Source organism: Eublepharis macularius, chromosome 12, assembly GCF_028583425.1.
Source record: "Eublepharis macularius isolate TG4126 chromosome 12, MPM_Emac_v1.0, whole genome shotgun sequence".
NCBI lineage: Eukaryota > Metazoa > Chordata > Lepidosauria > Squamata > Eublepharidae > Eublepharis > Eublepharis macularius.
This window is the reverse complement of record NC_072801.1, coordinates 30,400,710-30,421,572: the sequence shown is the minus strand read 5'-3', so window position 1 is coordinate 30,421,572 and position 20,863 is coordinate 30,400,710. Positions and strand designations below refer to the sequence as shown.

General features: G+C 42.2%; 1 protein-coding gene across 1 annotated transcript in view; it reads left to right on the top strand.

Annotated features, from left to right (window-relative positions):
* The window catches only part of POLR1A (RNA polymerase I subunit A), a 58,438-nt gene that overhangs the window by 33,320 nt on the left and 4,255 nt on the right, over positions 1–20,863 (top strand). The window contains exons 23-30 of the mRNA XM_054995023.1: positions 1,052–1,270; positions 2,440–2,654; positions 3,636–3,803; positions 4,769–4,904; positions 7,587–7,744; positions 9,848–9,983; positions 15,354–15,458; positions 18,990–19,250. Of these exons, the coding sequence (XP_054850998.1) occupies positions 1,052–1,270; positions 2,440–2,654; positions 3,636–3,803; positions 4,769–4,904; positions 7,587–7,744; positions 9,848–9,983; positions 15,354–15,458; positions 18,990–19,250 (1,398 nt within the window). The remainder of the gene's footprint in view (positions 1–1,051; positions 1,271–2,439; positions 2,655–3,635; positions 3,804–4,768; positions 4,905–7,586; positions 7,745–9,847; positions 9,984–15,353; positions 15,459–18,989; positions 19,251–20,863) is intronic.

Sequence of the window (20,863 nt, the reverse complement as noted above, 5' to 3'; positions counted from 1 at the left end):
TTGATGATCTGAGGTTTAAGAGGCTGAAGTATCGGGAGTGGAAGGAAGAGCATATTGATAGAGCAACTACGGGAGGGAAGCTAAGATCTGTTTGGGAGAGAATCAGAAAGGACCCAAAATAAGCTTTGTTTGGCGAGAGAGGTAATTAACAATAAGAAGTGTTTTTAAAAGTTACGTTAGGAAGAATAGGAATAATAAAGAAACAGTCCTTTTAGGGAAGATGATGGGTGCGTTTTAATGAGTGGTGGTGAAATGGCTGAGCTTTTACATTCTTTGATTTGTTTTTTTCCTATAGAGCAACTAATATACAGCAGGGAGGGGAGGGAGGCAATGATTAAGTAGAGGAATTCAGTTTAGAATATGGTTTGGAAACACTTGGTTGCTTTGAATCCATAAAAGTCCTTGGGACCTGATGAATAGCAGGGGGCTAGTCACCTATAAAAGTTTGCCTGCGGGAGAGAACAACCACTTCAATACAGCCTTGTGGTTTAGTGGTTAAAATCTCAGCCATGGTTAAGTCTTCCTGCTCATGGGCAGAACAGAGATTATTTGGTACCTTGTAAATATGTTAAATAAACATATCATGTAGGAATGCAACCTACACTTTCTGCAAAATGGCTGTGGAACTATGGGCGTAGTATATCCACAATGGTATCTTCCTGACTCTTGTGTACCTACTTCAGATGGGCACATATTTACTCAGCTGGTCAGGATCATCAGCAGTGGAAAGTGCTGTCAAGTCACAGCCAACTTATGGTGACACACACACACCCCATAAGGTTTTCAAGGCTAACAAAGTTCAGCGGTGGTTTGCCATTGCTTGCCTCTGCATATCGACCCTGGGCTTCCTTGTTGGTCTGACTTTTCCGCATTTCTTTATGGCAGTTTATCTTGTCAGGTCTGGTCTGGCAGATGTCAGTATCTTGCCGAGCCCTTGATGGCGGGCATCATCTTTTAGGTATGGGCACTGTAGGGGAGTGTGTAGTTTGAAGCATGATAAAAAATTTGTACAGACACTTTAAAGGAGTGATTTGTTATCAATTTCTTATAGGTAATAGAGAAATCTAAACATTTAGATGAAGTTCTGTCAAAAATGGACCCTCGGCATGCAAAGGAACAGTTCAGGTCCATCAAGAGATGGCAAGTCAAGCACCAGCAGACTCTCAGAAAAGGAGCCTTTTTGCTGTTTTGTCAGAAAAAAATGGCAAGTGTAATGGCCCAGATCCCTACAGGAGAACTTGAAAATAGTCGAGAAACTAAAACTCTACAGGTAAATCAGACAACAATTAAGAACAGTGCTTTGTTAATGCAGGACTTTAATGTGAGCTTATAATAAATTGTGATTTATAAGAGAGGGTTTTTTTTTTCCATTTCATTACCCAGTTGTTTACAAGCTACATGTGCACTGTGTAACAGAACAGAAATTTCAGGGTGTTTTGATGTAGGAGTATGGTCCAGATAGATAACCAGTGCAGAGCTACTAGTACATGAAAAGCAGGCAGGAACCATCCATTGCTTTAACTATGGATTTTGGCATGTTGTAATTATTTAAAACAAAGTAAGTACCCACATGGAATCATAGGGGGAGAGAGAGGAAACAATGACAACTCTTTCCCGTAGTAGCATGACTGTTTTGCTCATTGGGGTAGAGGAGGAGCTCTCTTAAGTAGTTCAGGGCTGGGTGAGCAAGAAGTTGCGCTGCACAGGGGAGAGAAGCTGGAGCAGCTCCTCCCTGCATCACACTGTTCAGGTTCCTAGTTAGATGAGCAGGGTGCCATAACTAGAGCAGGGGTTGGGGAAAGTTCACGTGCAGCTAATTACATGCACAATTATTTCAGGATCCTATACATTGTTAGGGACTCTGCACTGTTTGCAGCTTAATGAATTCTAGAGGATGCAATTGCCCCGGATGCTGAAGTTGGGAGCTAAATGAGTAGGAAATTACTGATCTGTTCATGAACCTGAACGGTGCAATGCAAGGGATGGTGGGGGTGGTTTTACCTGTTCATCACTGGACTGTTGAGTGAGAACCAAACAGGGAGAAAAAGTGGGAGTGGGAAATAAGCATCTCACATGCACAGTCCAACCCTATATCATCGCCTCTTAGATCTCACACAGGCCAGTGCCCTTTCCCCTGCTTCACATTCAGCTTTCAGCAGTATTCTTTTGCTTCCTAAAGGCATAAGCTAGTCTTATCAGGCTGTCTCTTAGGATTTTCTTCATTTTTAAAGAATTAGGAACTACTTTTTTATATCTGGGTAGACACCCAAGTATGCAGATGTGTGGCTTCATGCTACGATAGGCTGTTGTGCATGTGCTGTTATAAGAAGTAATACTTACTGGTATCCAAGGAGTTCTTCCAAATTTGTGTATGAAATCTATATATAATACTGGAAAAATTTCTCACTCTGCACTTTGAAATGCTGCCATCAATTTCAGTTGTTGAAGATGTGGTATGGACTGAATGAGACGAGACGGAGCAAGTATCAGAAAAAGGCAGCAAAATGTCCTGATCCCTGCCTGGGTATCTGGCAGCCAGACATCTATTTTGCATCGGTGTCAGAAACATTTGAAAATGATGTAGAGAATTTCCTTACAGAATGGAACACTCGGAATGACCGCGGCTATTGTAAATCTGAACTTTCTTCGGAGAGGTGGTAATTTTATTTAGTCTGTGTCTAGCTTGGGGTACAAAAGGCCACACATACCTATTTCAGCTTGTTGCAGTATTGCCCCAAAGGATGATTCACAGCAGAGACCCTCACAGACTTGATCAGATTACCAATACGTGGTGTACTGTTCTGTTTGCTGAAGCAGCCTCACCAATATAGAGCTGAAGCTTATTATAGTCTCTAAACGAAAAGCTGCCCAAATTTTCAGGATTAGCCATAGTTTCATAATAATTAAATGTGGGGGTGGGGGTGGTTCTGCTGCTTACTTGCTTTAGTTTTATCTGATGGTTTAGGTTGGTTCTCTGTTGTTCCTTAAAACTGGCTTTTACTTCCAAGAATTATTTCTGTAACAGCTAATGAGAAGCTTTTGGGTAATCAGTAATGCTCTCCTTATAAAGTAATGACCAAAGGAGTGTCATACTTTAGCACTAAATCATCATAAAACCCACACCTGTGCTTCCATCATTCCAGTAGACCAAACAGAAATCGCTGGGGGAAATTTATATCAGAGGGTGTGAAGCTAATGCTGTGATTAGCCCAAGCGCTCCTTTGCTAGATTTACATTGTTTGGTTTACCATCATCACCTATCTGAAATTGCCTTTGATTCAGAATACATTTCAGCAGTACAGTTCAAATTTGTTGTTAACTATCCCTCACTGGCTTGTATGCCTGAATGACTAAAGAGAGATCTTTTAGTGCTTGCGGTAAAGAAACAAAATTCCATTTACAGGAGACCAAATGCAATCCAAATAATTCTGCAACTTTATTAAAGTACACAGACACAATAATGATAAAGGAGGCAGATAGTAGCCAACACAATTGATCAGCCATCTTATTGCTGGTGGAAACTCCTCTCAGTCAGTCCATAAGCTGCTGATTCTTTATTAGAAAAAGCCAAGTGCACCTAGTTCTTGCCACTAGTGTAAACTCCTTTCTGTATCTAATCCTTTCTGTGTCCTCAGATTAAAGGACTTGTTGCATTTAAAGTGGCAGCAGTCACTCTGTGACCCAGGAGAAGCTGTGGGTCTCCTTGCTGCTCAGAGCATTGGAGAGCCCTCCACACAGATGACTCTGAACACTTTCCACTTTGCTGGAAGAGGCGAAATGAATGTTACTCTCGGTATCCCAAGGTGAAGTAGTGTTCCGTTGTTTCACTACATTTTCTTGATTAATGTCCTGCACCAGAATGAGTGTATCCTCTCTACAAGCTGGGTACAGAGAAAGAAGGCTAAGGGCCAAGCTACAAGTGACGAATGACACTTGAACAGCAAGTGTATTTCTCCCTGTTCACTTGCCCTCCACTCAATCCACTTGCCATTCAAGTGTCATTCGTCACTTGTAGCTTGGCCCTAAGATATCTGCCTGGTGAGCCTGAATTATCTGGAAAGCTATCTAGTGGCTCTGTTAAAACAAGTAATTTATATTGGATGAAATGGGTATGAGAAAACCCATACCATAGATGGCACAACGGAAGTTCAGTTCTGATAGATTTGGGCTTTGAAGGTCACTTCGCACACTTTAGACTGACTTTCTGTGTATGGGAAGTTTTTGAGTTATTCATTGCTGGGAGTAATTTTAATAATAAGACAAAGAGTGTTTCTGAATTTCTGGTTTGGTTCTGAATGGGATGGATGTTCCATGATGCATGATGGAAAAAGCAGATAGTGGGATGAGAAGCAAAAACTGTGGGAAGGATTGTAAATGGGATGTAGGAAAGTGAAGGAAAGTGGAGCTTTGAAGGGCTGTGGTCCAGGAGCCAAAGGGACAATGAATTAAGACAAATCCTTAACTTAATGCCACACAGTGATTCTAACAATTCTTATTTAATCTGTGGCTCATGTTTCACTTAACTCTGTTTCTTGTATTTCATCTAATGAGAGAAATTCAGTACATTTTAAGGGGGCGGCAATTGTGTAACACACATAATATCCATTGTTTGAAGCTCATTAGTAAATCAATTGATGATATTTGCTGCAATTGAATTTAGTGACTTTATTCCCATTTGGAACTTCTTAATATAGGCTTCTTAATATGAATAAAATGTCCTGAGTATTTGATATCATAATAGCTAAATTTTAATAATTCTTTGCTAAAGGTTGCGGGAGATCCTGATGGTAGCCAGTACTAATATTAAAACCCCAATGATGAGTATTCCTGTCCTTAATACCAAGAGAGCTCATAAGAGGGTGAAGAGACTCAAGAAACAGCTTACTAGAGTGTGCTTAGGCGAGGTAAGCCTTCCCTCATTCTTTGCAGAGATTTATTAATCATGAATTGAAGCCTTCTATTCTCGTGCCATTTCTGTTTATATGGATTTAAGAGAACCATTATAGCTGTCTTCCATGTCATTTGAGTATCTTAAGATTTAATTGGGGGAATCCTCTCGTAAGTCAGGACAGTGTAGCGGACTCTGCTGTCTCCTCTGATGTTGTATGTTGTGCAACTAATTGGTCAGGAGAATGTGATTCTGCCCCTACGTTATCAGAAGTGGATATGGACAAATAGAGTGAAAGAGTATCTTGCAGTGCAGAATAGCACCCTTGTATGCCCATTGACTTCCATGGAATTAGAAGAGTGTAACTCTGTTCAAGATTGTACTGTCAGTCTTGTTCTAAGGGCTTTGATACCAAGCAAGAGGAAGAGCTTTTAAGTAGTATGAGATGGCAGTTGCTCACTGTGAGTCCTTGGGTTTTTATTATTTTTTATTGGCTGATAGTTTTTTTTTTTAATTGGCTGAGTCTCATCTTGTGATGGCTCATACTCTTGGAATACTGTCTTTAAGCCATTGAGTATCCTACATTACAATAAGTGGAAGAATCATTAAGTCTAGGGTCAGAGGCTAGTCTTTACGGTGAAGACTCTATGACCTGTACTTTGTCCTCAGCAGTAGGAGAGATTTAGGGGTGTGTACCAAGAAAGTTTCAGTTCTGGGGGGTTCCAGAATCATTCCGTTCCATTACTGGTTTGTTCCGGGTTGGCTGGTTCCGGCTCAGAACTAATGATCCATTTAGTTTTTTCATTTTCATTCATTTTGCTCTCTTGTGCCCACATTGACCTCACATGCTCAAACACATGCTCTTCTTTTTAAGGGGAGAAATGAGGCTCTAGGGCAGCTGTTTTTGCACATAATGGCACCAAAATTGTACAGAACACTGTCTTCCCTTTAAACCATCGACCTATTGAGTTTGAAAGCATGCAGCCACGGAGTTCTGTTTTTATGGACCCCGAGGAATGCTTGGGGAAGGCATGCATCAAGGCGAGTGTTGAGCTGCCCACACCTGCACTGTCCTTTTCAGGGGGGAGTTGAGGGAACGAGGTTCTATTTGCATCTAACCAAAAAATGCATAATCCAAACCCCCTTTGATCCGATGAGTTTCTCCTCAAGCACATGAAAACTCACACAACATATGGACCCCAAAGAAGGTACGTGTTGGCAGATGCACACAGTGGCTGGAAACTGACTGGCTAAGCGGTTCCAGCATGGCACGCCAGCTTGGCGCACAAGCAGGAAAGACCTCCATTGCCAACCCACACAATGCAGCAAAATAAAAAAATTGCTTCTTTAGGATACTGACAAAACCAATAAATTACAATCTTTGAGTCCTGCTTTTATGGTATCTGAAGAAGTGAGCTGTGGCTCACAAAAGCTCATACCTACCACAAATTTTGTTAGTCTTATAGGTGCTACTGGACTCTTTTCTACTGTTACGCCATGTTTCCCGGTGCCTTGTAGTTTTGTTTCCATGATGCAGGGCAAGTGACTCCTCCTCTGTTTTGTAGCTACCTGGGACTCCAAGTCCCTGTCCCTGTTTAAACCCACCAGCTGCTGGCATAAAAGCTCATGGAAAGGGAGGGCTAGCTGTTGGTTTTTCCTTCACAGGAAGGGAAGTAGAGAATGGTCGTCTTTTTTCGCTACTTTTTACTCGTAAAAGAGGAAGACTAGACAGGTTGCTGGCTGCCAGTCTCCCTTTCCAACTAAAACTGTTAACCCTGGGTTAATTGAAGAAGACAACAAAATGGGGGATAAAGCTGAATGACAGTCTCCTTGCTGTGTCAAAAAATAAAAAAATCTGACCAGATCGGTCCTTCCATGTGGAATATGGAACTGGAAAGACTTGGGTGTACATGCATGCGAGTGCAATGCACACACCTGCTACATCCCAGTCATTTAACGCTAGATTAACAGTTTTAATTAGAAAAAATGTATGCCCATGTGGATGTTGCCATCCTTTCCTTGCATCATGGGTAAAAATGCTCAGAAAGGGATGGTGATGGCTATGCTGGTGCTGATGGTACCATGTCGTCTGCTGCTCCCCTCCCTGGCACAAAGCTAACCTTTGAACCTTATGAAGCTCGAGCCACTTAGTAGCGGTGTGTGCATTGCCCAGGAAGCACTGAAGAAAAATAAAGCACTCATGCGCACACATCCCCCTCCCACCAATGGTGTTAAAGCTAAGGGTTCAGTTTCTCCCCTTTGGAGCCAATTGGTTGCATGATGAGTGGAGACAGACTTGCCAGTAAGGAAAACAAGATACTGCCGGACTTCCCCCCTCCCCACTGCTGCCTGGCCTGCCTTCATGGCCTCTGTGTGGTAAGAATCAAAACAAAACACACAATCTTTTCGGCAGGGGTGAGGGAGTCATCACAGTCTTGATTTCCTATTTTGTTCTGCTGTTCCAGAGTCACTTTAAGGAGCTGAACCAATTTTTGGCTTTTAAAATTTTTTTATACACACTCCTTATGTGGAGGTGTCTTGCATGTGTTGAAATAAGCCTCTTCTGGCTGTCAACAGGCACGAAAGGAAAAAAGTAAATGTGGCAACACTGATCTGAAAGAAGGAAAAATTCTGTTGCCCCCAAACTTAAAATAAATGTGCATGATATGAGAATATCCAGACATTCTTCTTGTTTCAGGTGTTACAGAACGTGGATATTCAGGAGTCAATGTGTTTGGAGATGAATCTTAACAAGCACCTCGTCTACACTATCAAATTTACTTTTTTGCCACATGAATGTTATGGGGATGAGATATGCGTGAAGCCAAGGAACATCTTGAACTTTATGGAGACAAGGTCAGCGTCGCCTCCTGCCCATTCCTTTTCCAGGCTTCATCTTCAGGCTGCAGAGTTGTAGCATGATTAATTATTTATTTGAAATGTTTATAAGCCTGCCTTTCTTCTGACAAGTTGGGACAGAAAATTATAGAAGATATAGAACACCCAAAACAATGTCTTAAAAGGAAAACAATAGATTCAGCCATCAAAATAACAATAGTACCAATAATAGTGCTTTTGGTGACAGTCAACAAAAAGTAAATAACATTTGTGTCCTCAGTTGCACAATTCCCTTTTAAGAGGCCCCAAACACCCTCCTGAAAAATTCTGAAATGCCTCCCTCTTCTAGAAGGACTTGAAGGTGACTAAAGAAAAAAGCCTATGTGTAGACAACAGCTGAATATATAGTAACTGTACTTATATACCATTCTTCTAGGCAGATTAGTGCCGCGTTAACGGACAAGGTTATTGATACCTCCACAATACAGTTGGGGAGCTAGGGCTGAGAGGAGTGGCATACGTAAGGCCACCTGCTGCGTAGTGGGATTCAAACCAGCAGAGTGCTGATCCACAACCAAACCACTTGGTGAGCTGCTGTGCAGGACAAAGCTGTTACATTGGTCCATACAGCAAGAAGAGGTTTCTTGTGGGCCAGTCACACACTCAGCCTAGCCTACCTCATAGGGTTGTTGTGAGGGTAAAGTGTAGGAGAGGAGCAGGATATAAGCTGCTTTGGGTACCCATTGGACAGAAAGACAGGGTATTGTATTAGATAGACAGACAGACAGACAGACAGTCAGTCAGCCAGTCAACCGGTCCCAAGTCATGAAGGGCTTTAAAGGTAGGCAACAGCACATTGATATAACCTAGAAATATATTAGCAACCAATGAACAGATCTTAAAATTAATGTCCTTTCTCAATGACTTTCCCCAGAGAGTGAGTATGCTACAGCATTCTGTGCTAGTTGACATTTCTGAGTTGTCTTCAAGGGCAGCCCCACATAGTAAGTGTTACAGTAGTTGAAATTATTACAGTATGGTTGTCAGTTGGCTGCCTTCAAGAAGGGGGAATGCTCTGACCTGAATAGGCCAGGCAAGCCCAATTTTGTCAGATCTCAGAAGCTAGGTTGGTCCTGGCTAGTAATGGGAAGGGAAAACTCCAAATCAGACCAGGATTGCAGAGGCAGGCAGTGTCAAACCACCAAGAAGGGGGAATGCTTTTGGCCTATGTGCAACTGGAAAAACACACTTTTAGCCACAGTATTTACCTGCTTCTCCAATAGCAGAGCAAAACTCCCAGCTGTTGAGTCCGTCAAAGACGGCTGTATCCAGTCCAGTGTGGGAAACAGTATTTGAGATATCTAAACTCTGCTTTCATCCCCAATGGAGGAAACAATGAAGTTGTTTACAACAGCGTTCTCCCTTCCTCCATTTTATCCTCACATCAACAACCCTGTGAGGCGAATATATCTGAGAGACAGAAACCGGCACAAAGTTGCCTAAGGAGCTTCTGTGGCACAGTGAGGATTTGAACCTGACTCTCCCAAAAGCTAGCCCAAAATCTGATCACCAAACCTCAGTGGCTCTCCATTAACCAGATTAAGATTATATGTGTTGGCTTTAAAAGATTCATTTTTAAGACTAGAAGAATGCCGACCTCTGCATTATTAAAGGTTACTGCCTTGACTAGGAGTGAGAAAATTGGCTTTTGGGGGTGTGTCAGTCAAAAAAATAGCTACTTTTTTGTTGTAGAGTAGGATTCAGTAACATCTTAAAGACTAAGTAGTTTTCCAGGGTATGAGCTTCTGAAAGTCAGAGCTCCCTTTGTCAGATAAGGAGGTAGGTACATGCTTGTATCTGACAAAGAGAGCTCTGACTCTGGAAAGCTCATACCCTTGAAATCTTGGTCTTTAAAGTATTACTGGACCCGAATCTTGCTGTTCTACTATTGACAAACAAGGCTACCCACCTAAAACTTTTTTGTTATAGAAAATCAGCTGGTAGAGAAATTAAGTTTATCCTCTACATTGGCAGAATTCTGGAAGGGCATAGATTGCATAGTTTAAAATCCAGATTTGCATTGTTTTTCTTTTCTCCCCCCTCCCTGCTCCCCCTCCTCAGTTTCTTCAAAATCTTACTGGAAACAATTAAGAGGAAGAGTTCAAAGCTGATCTCATATAACAATGTTGGTACTCAGCGAGCAAATCATAGGGACTTAGGTAGTGATGGAAAAGTTGGAGCATCCCAAGAAAACCAGGTAAAAGTCTTGTTCACTTAGAGTTGTACTAGTACATTGAGAGGCTTTGTGAAGTATGTGGGGGGAGGTCACAAAGATGTGGAGAGTGAAGTTTTAAAAATCTCTCTACCCACCTTTAAACAGCTCGAGAACGAACAACCCAAGTCACTATTAGCATGGTTGTAAACAGGGAACACACAAGGACTTGGAGGTGGAATCTTATTATCCCCTTCTCTACTATTTCTTCCTTTTCTTCCCTCATAGCTTCTCTCTTTTTTCCTGATTTCTTCTCTGTTTTCCATCCAGCAGTCAACCTACCTTTATCTGCCCCTGTGTCCAGCTTTCCTCTTTCCTGATGTAACCAGCAGCCAGGCCTGAGTGAGTCACACAGGTTGTGAGATACCAAGTTACCTAGTCTTTGCTGCTAGACCTGGCCCCAATGAATCCCTCCCTCAAAGGTCAAAATAGCCCTGGAATGGCCTCTGCCTCCTTCCTCCGCCTTTTACTGACAGAAACCAAGGCTGGATGTTTGACAGTTCTGTTGTAGTTGTACAGCAATGGCCAGTGAGGCCATTTGTTTCCTAAAGCTACAAATGCTACTTCTGTCATTTTGGTGGGTTTAACCTCCCAATTTTTTTTTAAGAGTTCAGATTTTTCTGTAAATCTGTGGATTTTCTCAGGCTTGTAGAAATACCTGTCATGCATGTCCATAGCTCCAGTCTATAGATTTAAGTATCTACAGTTTTAGCTGTGATGAGAATATAGAGAATTAGATATATTAATTATATTGATTCTGCATTGTGCTGTATGTTAAATCTTTTCATTTTTATAGATTATATACTACACGCTTTATTAGAGATTGGTAACTTTGTATTTATAATGTGAAGCAAATGTTTATTAAGAAATTAATTATTAGAAGACCTGGTTAGGTCTTTGCGTCTCTGTGCATCACATGGATGTGTTTTGAGCTTGCACAAAGCTACAATTCAGAAACTTTGCCTTTATGAACAAAAAACTTCCTTCCCTCAGGGCTGTGGCTTGCTGTGGGCATGCTCAAAGAGGAACTGCAGCTTTCTGCTCAGTTCTCTTTTGTTTGATAACACTGATTGGGAACCTTTTCTGTGAGAATTTTTTAGTCTGTTTTCTTTATTGTTTCATTTAAAATGTTGTTAACAGGATGTGCTTTTCATTGTTCTAAGTGTATAATTAACCCTACTAGGTAGTTTAGTTTGTATAGTTCTTTCTCCAACATGGTGCTTGAGTATCTATGGTGCAAAAGCAGTGTGGAGGCAAACTCTCTTCTTTGGAAGCCACGATCATTGCCGCCTCCTGCCTAGGTGAGCAATACAAGATTGATGCCTGCATCCATGGCCAAGAGTTTACCGAGCCAGCATGCTGGAATCAGAACAACATGCCATAGGCCCAACCACAGTTTTGCTCATGCTAACAGCTCCTTCTGCCATATCAGGAGAGCATTGTCCAGCACCATCTGATTACTGTCCCACTTACTGTGCACTGATCTTTCTGTTAGTGGCTCTGGGGTACCAGTGGTGGAGAGGCGTACCTTTTTCCAGAGCTGCCCAGAGTAGAGATCGCCACAGATGCCGTCTCCTCAGTTGAGGAGCACACTGGCATCAACAAGTCACTGAAGGAAGGCCTTTCAAATAAAGGAGTAATCTCCAAAATTTATAATATTTTGCTACAAAACCTTAAACTTAAAACCTTAACATATAAGTCAAAATGGCACCAAGACTGTGACAAAATATTATCAAAAGAACAATGGGAAATAATATGGTCCTCTAAAATATTTAATTCATCAACAATTAATATTAAACTACAGTCCTATAAGATATTAACAAGATGGTATCTTGCACCCAAAAAATTAGCAGCTATTTACTCTCACAGTTCATCTTTATGTTGGAAAGGATGTGGGGATACAGGATCATATATACATTGCTGGTGGAAATGTCATTACATAGAAGAATTCTGGAATACAATCTTGCACCAAATCTTTTTGTTAACTGGCTACAAAATACCAAAGAAACCTGAGCTGATATTTCTGAATCAGTGGGATGATATAGAGATCCCACCAATTCGACGAGACCTCATCAATATCTTCTTAATGGCAGCAAAAAATTTAATTGCTTTAAAATGGAAATCACATACTGTACCGACAATTACCAGTTGGTATTCTAAAATATGGGACCATTTTTTATTTGAAAAAATCAATGATGGAATCTATCAAGCTGAAAATTTCCCCCAAACAACAAATTTTATGGAAAAATGGTTCCCTTTTTTTGAATACATTTCTAAAGAAAATCTATATCCTCCCAATAAAATATACCGAACAATCCTGAATCTATAATCCAAAATATATCAGATCATTCAACTTGAATTTGTCTTTCCATGTTTTACCTTTCTCTGTTATGTAGTTTTTAACAATTTACCCATGTTGTATTTCATATTGTAAACAGTTTTATTAATAATTGAAATAAATTTTTTTTTTTAAAAAGTCACTGAAGGAAAGTGGAGTGGTGCAGAGACCAGGCACAGCATCAGTTGACTGGATTTGAGAGCAATTTGCCTAGCACTCCTTTCCTCCAGCGCCTGGTAACAGAGACTCGACGTGATGGTAAAGGTCCATCAGCATGGAAACACAAGATTGGACTCTCTGGCAGGAAGTAACTCTTCTACTTCACTGGCCGGGAAATTACCTCAGTTCACTCTGAATGCAGCATTTTTAGGGCATCTTCAACCCGAAGGCTGACTGGCTCAGCTGCTGGGATTGTGATCCAGGGAGTAGGCTCTGAACCCCACAATCTTGTGTCTCCCATGCAGTAACCAGGAGGTTTCTTTGGTCACATATATGATCAACAGCAAAGTCCCAGGATTTCTGCCGGGATTCCCTTTGGAGAGGGTAGACAGTGAAGATTCTCTATCAGCTTCCTGGTCTCTGGGCCTCCAGTCCTCTTAGTCTGTATATTGGAGTCCCTGAAGTGGAAAACAGTTGTTCATCTTCAATGGAATATGTTTTTAAAATTCTAAACATTGAACTCTGAGAATTAAGTCTCTTGCAGAGCTTTTCTTAAGATTCACAACATAATCCTGTAAAACCAGCAGATATTATCAGAATATCTGGCTGTTTCACTCATAAATTGCTAAAGAATGCATTTTATACAGCCAGTGGGTAGCAGAATCCAATGCAATGCATATTTACTCATACATATCCAACTTTCCTTATCCTTCCTCTTGCTGAGTTGTGTATCATGATAACATGAGCGTGTGCTGTAGGGCCCGCCTGCCCCAATCTTGTCGGTAGCATCCAGGAGCAGAGCTTCTTCCTGATCCAAAGGCCAGGTACAACTTCTAACTTGACCAGGGGGGTGGGCTCTCTTGGCTTCCTAAACTTGCCAGGTCTTCTGGATTCAAGAAGCAGAGCTTGGAGGAGCAACTGACAGTTCTGTGTTCCTGACAGATTCTCTCTTCCCATCCCACCTTTTATTCTTCAAGGGACCCCCTTCCATTCTGGAGGATGAGGGAAAGGAATACAACCAAGGCTTGTTTCACAATTGTAAACTAAGCCATCACTACCTCCACCCTGCTGAAGCAAATAGCACATCTTCATGTGTTAAAACCCTCTGCAGAGTTCCTCTTTCCCTCTCCCTTTCTGATGGTTGGGAGCAAGAATGCAGCAGGCACTTTTTGTGACAAGTAGCTTGTTTTTCTGCAGCCTCTTCAGTGGGAGCAGAGAGCATACACGACTTGTGCCGTGTGCCATGAGCCATCTCCTCCCACTTGCTGCAGCTCAGCACAGCAGGGGAACCAGCAACCCAAAGCAGCTTCAATTCTCCTTTGGCAGGTGGGAGAACATCATTGGCCTTCCTCCAGCTCTTCCCATGTGCGCAAACACAGCAAAATAGAGCAGAAAGGCAGTGAGACGCCCTGTCCCCACAGCCTTCAATTTCCACATGAGCCTGAGACTTTTACAAAGACTGTAACCAGATGCTGTTTCTCAGGATTGCAGTTGATGATAATGGCTTTTAAAATTATTGATGACTGATTGTGTGAATGAAGGATGCCGTCTTAAGTTGCAGCCTTGCTGGCTAACTTTCCTGTAAACCACAGATACCTTAAGAACGTAAGAAGAGTCTTGATGGGTCAGGCGAGTGAGGCCCATCTAGTCCATCAGTCTGTTTCACGTAGCACCCTGGGGTGGGGTGGGGGGCAAAAGAACAAGGCCTCCTGGTATTCAGTTTTTCTGCCTCTGGAAATGGAAGTTCCCTTACTCACCAGGGCTAGTAAACACTGGCTTTTTATTTTCAATTCCTTTCCTAAAAATCCCCAGCATGGGGATTTTCAATGCTGCTGCATGCTGAGTCAATATTTTCATTGTCTGATGCACTGCAACCCCAAGATCTTTTTCTCTCTCATTCCCTGACAGTTCAGATTTCCTCCGCATATATTTAAAGTCAGGATTTTTTGTTCCATTGTGCATCATGTTAATTTAACTTAACCTTAATTGAACTTAATTCACCATGTTGTTGCCTAACGAAGCAATTTAGAGAGATCTCCCTGTAGCTCTTTACATTCTGCCCTGGTTTTTGCCAGCCTGAGTAATTTGGTATCATCTGCAAACTTGGCCACTATGCTGCTCAACCCCCAATTCCAAGTCCTTTATGAAGAAATTAAAGAGCCCTGGTCCCAATACCAATCCTTGCGGGACCCCACTGCTCACTTCTCTCCATTGCGAGGATTGTCCGTTTATTTCTAGTCTCTGCTTCCCTGTTCATTAACCAACTTTTAATCCATAAGAAGACCCATTATTTTATCCTATACCATAATAACTGCTAAGCACACTAAGGAATCTGATGAGATAACCTGGGCCGTTTTCACACTACTAACCTTCTTCCGTAACGTTGTGAAATGTCGTGCAAAAAACATGGAAGATAGTGTCTTCTCGCGAGAGTTTTGCACGATGTCGCTATCTTCCACGTTTTTTGCGCAACATTTTGCAATGTTACGGAAGCAGGTTAGTAGTGTGAAAACGACCCTGGTTAAAAGCCTTTTGGCAATACAAGTATATGTCTATTGGATCACTCTTACTCACAGTCTTCTACCAACTTAATTAAAAGTTCATTGCGAGGATGTATCCCCATTACTTTCTTTGTTATTGTTTATTGAACGTGATTTTGACTACCAGAGTAACATTTTCTAAAAATTATACTGCATGTTAAAGAAACACAGAATGGTGGAAGCATACCTGTCCAGTTTTGTACATGGAGAGTATTCCTTTGTTTTTACTTGTTTCTTGGCTTGCTAGCAATAGGGCCAAAATAACCATGGTAACCAGGAGCTCTTAACTATTCCTGTTTGCAATCTCTTCTGGTATAGGATGACCAAGAAGCTGAGGAAGAAGGGAGAGTACCTGATGGAGAAATTGATGAAGGGGATGCTGATGCTACAGATGCAAAAAGAAGGGAGAAGCAGGAAGAGGAGGTAAGGTTACCATGCTTGTTTTGGTAAGAGTCCGTTCAAAAGCCCTCTCTGTCTATGGAGGTGGGATAAACAAAACTGTGTAAAGCACTGTCCCGTCCTGTTTTGTGGAAGCAGCAAAGAAGCTGCTCTGTTGAGGGTTTGGCATCTCATGTGCTTTGGTATTTGTCTGCTATCCAAAGGTATTCATAAGACACAGCTTCAGAGTGGCCACAATCATTTTGATGGTTCTTGGAAACAGCAGAAGTTGGTTTTTTGTCGTCTGCTGCATGCTTGCGCTTTAGGGTGTTTATTGCTGCTGTCATTAAGTGGGCGGAATAGTGGTAATTACACACATAGACAAAGTTTTTGCAGTCTTAAATTACAAAGCTAGATTTGTTGAAATGGGTTACCAAGGTGAATGCATCAAAATAGCTTGTAAAGTCTCCCAGAATTCTCCTCTGAGACAAAGAGGGTGTGGGGACTGACAATATTCACAGCTGTTGAAGCATCTTTAAAACATCACATCGTTAATTCTGTCAGCCAACACCAGTAGGTCATCACCAGAAGGTAAGGAGACTCTCCACCCCCTTGGGAGGTGGTAGAAAATACCCTCAAGTCATAGCTGACTTATGGCAACTCCTACTGGGGTTTTCAGGGCAAGAGACTAACAGAAGTCATTAGCTGTTGTCTGCCTCTGCAACCCTGGTCTTCCTTGGAGGTCTCCCATCCAATTACTAACCAAGGCCAACCCTGTTTAGCTTCCAAGATCTGACAAGATTGGGTTTGCCTGGGCTATCCAGGTCAGGCTGTGTTAAGCTCCTATCACTATGACTGCACAAATGACTGCTTGAAGAACACTAGTGATAGATATGCATTGTTCTCATAGTTCAACTCAGCAGTGGCAAATGGAAGGAAGCATTTATTAACTTTTTAACTTTTGGACTTGATCTGCAGTTTCTAGAAGCCTCTAGATACAGTTCATTTTTTGTCATCATGGCAATGGTCTATCAGTTAATCAAAGTTATTCTGCTACAACGTACTCTTTTAAGGTAATACTTTCCCCCCACAAATAATTAGTGGTTAAAGCTGTCCAGACAGTAAGAAAAACTGATATTCTTTCAGGCCTCTGCAGACAGGCTGAGCATGGCCTCCTAAAAGTGGGCTGGATCCTGTGCAAAATCTCCACTGATGGAAGGAATTTCTGTCAACAGAGTGAAGCTTTCCCCCTTCCTGCTTCCGCTCCCAATTCCTCCTGAAATGCTGCGTCTGGGGAACAGGGGACTCTCCGAGAGCAGCATGAGCGGGAATTCACAAAAATCATTTCCCTTCCCTTCACAGAACTGTTTTGCTGTATTAAATTCACAGTCAGGCTCACCTTCCTATGATTTCACTATGATTTACCCTTTTTTTGACAAACATTTTATGCCTCATACACTTCATCAGCAATTAAGTGCTTTGCTAATTCATTGATAGTATATAAACATGTTATTATCCCTCTGCTGCAGAGATTTTGTTAACCATGATTTTCAGGGCAGAAATATTCTTTGTAGAAGTATACTCATAGTTTGCAATAACTGCAGTAGTTGCGTTTGGAGTGAGTTTATACAGTTACTTGTACATCCTGAATGTTGTAATTTGCAGAGGGCATAGATCCACAAATGTTGGCTGACATTGTGGTTACCACTGCCATTCCCATTCTGTGGGTGAGGGGGAGGTTAGGTCAACCATTCACTTTGCACAAGGCTTTGGGGAAACTTTGAAGCTGGTGAGGAGGGGAATCCTTGTTACTTCAAAGTTCCATGTGAAATGGAAACAGGTAGAGACCTGGTAAAGTGAGTCTCTTTTAGACATGGGCACAAACCACAAAAAAAATGAACCATGTGGTTCGTGGGGTTTCCATGAACCAGGAATCACGAACTCCCACGAACTGGGGCAAGTTCGTGAACCAGTTCGTGGTTCATGGGGTTTAAACGCCCAAAGGGGCATTTGATCGTTTAAAGGGCCCTTTCCTACTGGTTGCAAGCAGCAGGTCCCTTTAAACTATCAGCTGGCAGGCAGCGAGGTGGGGGGGAGGGATCTGTAAGCGGCAGGGCCCTTTAAACAGCCCAAACCCCAGCTCCCTAAATTTCTTATCAGGTGTTCAGGTAAGATTAAAAATGTTCACCATCACCAGACACGGAGTTTATCTGTTGGTGACTGCCATACAGGGCTAGATCGATTGGGGGGGGGGTAGTCTGTCCCTAGAGCCACCAAAGAGGGGGCGCCAGGCGTAGCTGCCAGCCGCCAGGAGCGTGTGGGCAGCTATGCAGGGGGCTGGGAGGCCACCTGCGCCATTCACCTGCACTGCAGGACAGGGCAGCCAGCTTGCCGCGCACCCCCTGTTCTGCAGGGCAAGTGAATGGCAGTGCGGATGGCTGGGAGGCCGCCTGCACTGCCTCCGCCAACTCTGCGGCGCGCCGGGGCAGCTGGCTTGCTTCACGGGTGGCACGCCCGCCCTGCGTGATGATGTCACGGAAGTGACATCATGAAGCAGCGCCAAGAGCACGTGTGTGCGCGAGGGGCCGGACTTGGGTTGCCCTGGGCGCCGGCAACCCTAGATCCGACCCTGCTGTCATAATTAACTTCTTGGGAAATAGTCATGTAGAAATCTTACTTTAACACAGTTAACGTAATGCTAATGGGCTGCTTGTGTGTTTGAATGCCATGCCGTACAAAAATGCTGCTTTAACATAAAAATCTAGCACATAAAGGAGAAGCCTAGGCTAGAGTCATTCTCCTTGTTACCTAATTCGCTTGTGAAGGGGTTGCTTGTTGGTTTTTTGTAAGGAGGTGCTTGAATGGGTACAACCCAAACTCTGGTTAACCATCTCAGCAATAACTGAAATGTTTTAGATTTTTATATCTGTTATTTTAATACTTGTTTTATCAAATAATTTTTATATACCTTCTTTGTTTTTATATACCTCAGGATCTTGGGTCCTGATGAGATTGGAAGAAAAGCAGGCTTATTCTTTAAATAAATCAACAACTCTCCACACACATGTATTCTGTTATGCTCCCCCCTCCCTTGTGGAACAGTCTGCCTGATGTTGTCAAGAAGGTTCCCAGGCTTCTGCGTAAAACAGAATTGTTCAATTCTATAAGGTTATAGGGTTATATCATAATGGAATGGTTCAGAAGGGGCCTTTAATAAAGGGAACAGGACTGTACACCTGTGTGTATTGTGTATTATCAGTTTGCTCTACGTATTAATTGTAATACCATTTTTGCATTATTTAACATTTTGTGTCTAATACGTATGCTTTGTTTCAGATTTCTATATTCATACTCTTATTACATTGCATATTAGAGGTCTCATCCTATCGATTGTATAGATTTGCACAGTGTAATCCTCTGAGTCTCAGTGAGAAATGTGGACCAAAAATAATGTAAATAAATAACTAGTATTGAGTATTGCATTTCAGATAAGGCTTCTGTAATGTAAAATTCCAGTAAAAACCACCAGTACATCAATAACAGATTGGAATACCCTCAACATCTCTTCCCCGACAGGTTGATTATGAGAGTGATGAGGGCGCTGTGGAGGAGGATGAAATTCCGGATAAGGAAGAGGCTGCACTGTGTGACGGTGACAGGGATCCAGAAGCAGCTGAAACTCAGGAAGATACTTCTGCCCCTTTCTCTAATGAGCAGTTTCAGAACAAGAGAAAGACTTTGGATAAGTTGACTGATCACAGAGTTAATACCGTACTGGAGAGTCACAGTGCTATTGAAAGCTATGCATATGACACAGATAACGAACTGTGGTGTGAGGTAAGATTGTAGAAGAAAGTGAGTCTAATGGGGGAGCATCCAGAAGGTGCTGTGTTCAGGCTACTACTATTTTTACGTTTGCTGTTAACTGTTTTCTAGGCAACCAGAGTCGCTTGTGATTTTTAATCCATTATCTTTCCAGTGAAGTGCTCACATCTTTTCTTTTTAAAACCAAAAAAATAAGATGGTTCTTAATGGCATTTTATTTGTCAGACTGAATGTGCGCCACATTGATTACAGAGGAAGGGAAGTAAATTTATATATTTAAGTAATGTATTGCCCTACTGTTTTCTTTGAGAGGGACCCAAAGCATTTGCAGCAGTACCTAATTTAAAAAAATAACTTAAATAATCAAAATACATTTAATAAACAAAGAAAGAGAGAGGGGGGAAAGCACCACACCATCCTCTGGGTGGGTTCTAAATCCAGTAGCTGGTTCACTCGATGGCTGCAACCCAATTGCCCTTTGGCTTTTGCAACAGGGCCATGCCTCGGGCCACACCAGTTTTTATACCTACTGAATGGAACAACAACAACATTCAATTTATATACCGCCCTTCAGGACAACTTAACACCCACCCAGAGCGATTTACAAAGTATGTTGTTATTATCCTCATGACAATCACCCTGTGAGGTGGGTGGGGCTGAGAGAGCTCCAAGAGATTTGTGATTGACTCAAGGTCACCCAGCTGGCTTCAAGTGGAGGAGTGGGGAATCAAACCTGGTTCTCCAGATTAGAGTCCTGCTGCTCTTAACTACTACACCAAACTGGCCCTCAGGAAGGAGGCAGAAGCACCGCTGAGATTTTTTACAGCTAGAAAGATGTTCCCCAAGAATTCCCCTCCCTCAAACAAATATTTCATAAAATGGCCAAATCAGCCAAAGTGTTAAGTGTTTTGCCCACCTGTGTTTTGGGCAAAATACTGAACATTCCAGATAGCTAGCACAAGACCACTAACACAAGCCAGAAGGAGACTTGGCATCAACTTGTATTCAGTTGCTAGCTTGAGAGGAAACAGCTTTTGTCTATGGAACAACAAAAAAGGCAAGGAGCACAAAATGGATTTGGAATACATTGCATTCTAAATCCAGGAGCATGTTTTATGGCCCTCATTTGTCCTGGGGTTCATCGTGCACTGATGGCCTTGCAGTGTAGGAAGCCACAGACAACAAGGTCTGGGCACTGTTAACAGTGGGACATTCAGACGCATACAGATCCAACACATAGGGTGCAATGCACCATGAAGATTTTCTGTGTTAGCTCTGTCAAAATGATCTAGAGCTACACATGAACTCTGTTGGGCTTTCACTGAAGAAGTTGCCAGTGGATTGTGCCTCATATTAAATAGGAAGAGGGGGAGTGACCATTTTAGACTTCCTGCCACAGATTGTCTAGCAAAAGTCTGTTGGCAGGTTACCCACCCCACTTAGAGTGCTCTGTTGATATTGGAACAGAGGCTGTTCCAGCACTACCATCTTGTAACACCAATCACTTTACCTGATCTGCAAAGAACCAAAAAGGAGAAAGCAAGTGACCCAAATAAGTTGCTCTCTCAGTGTTCTAGATCTTCAGCCCATCAGAACCCCCAGCTGGGTTGTGGAATCTCACAAGC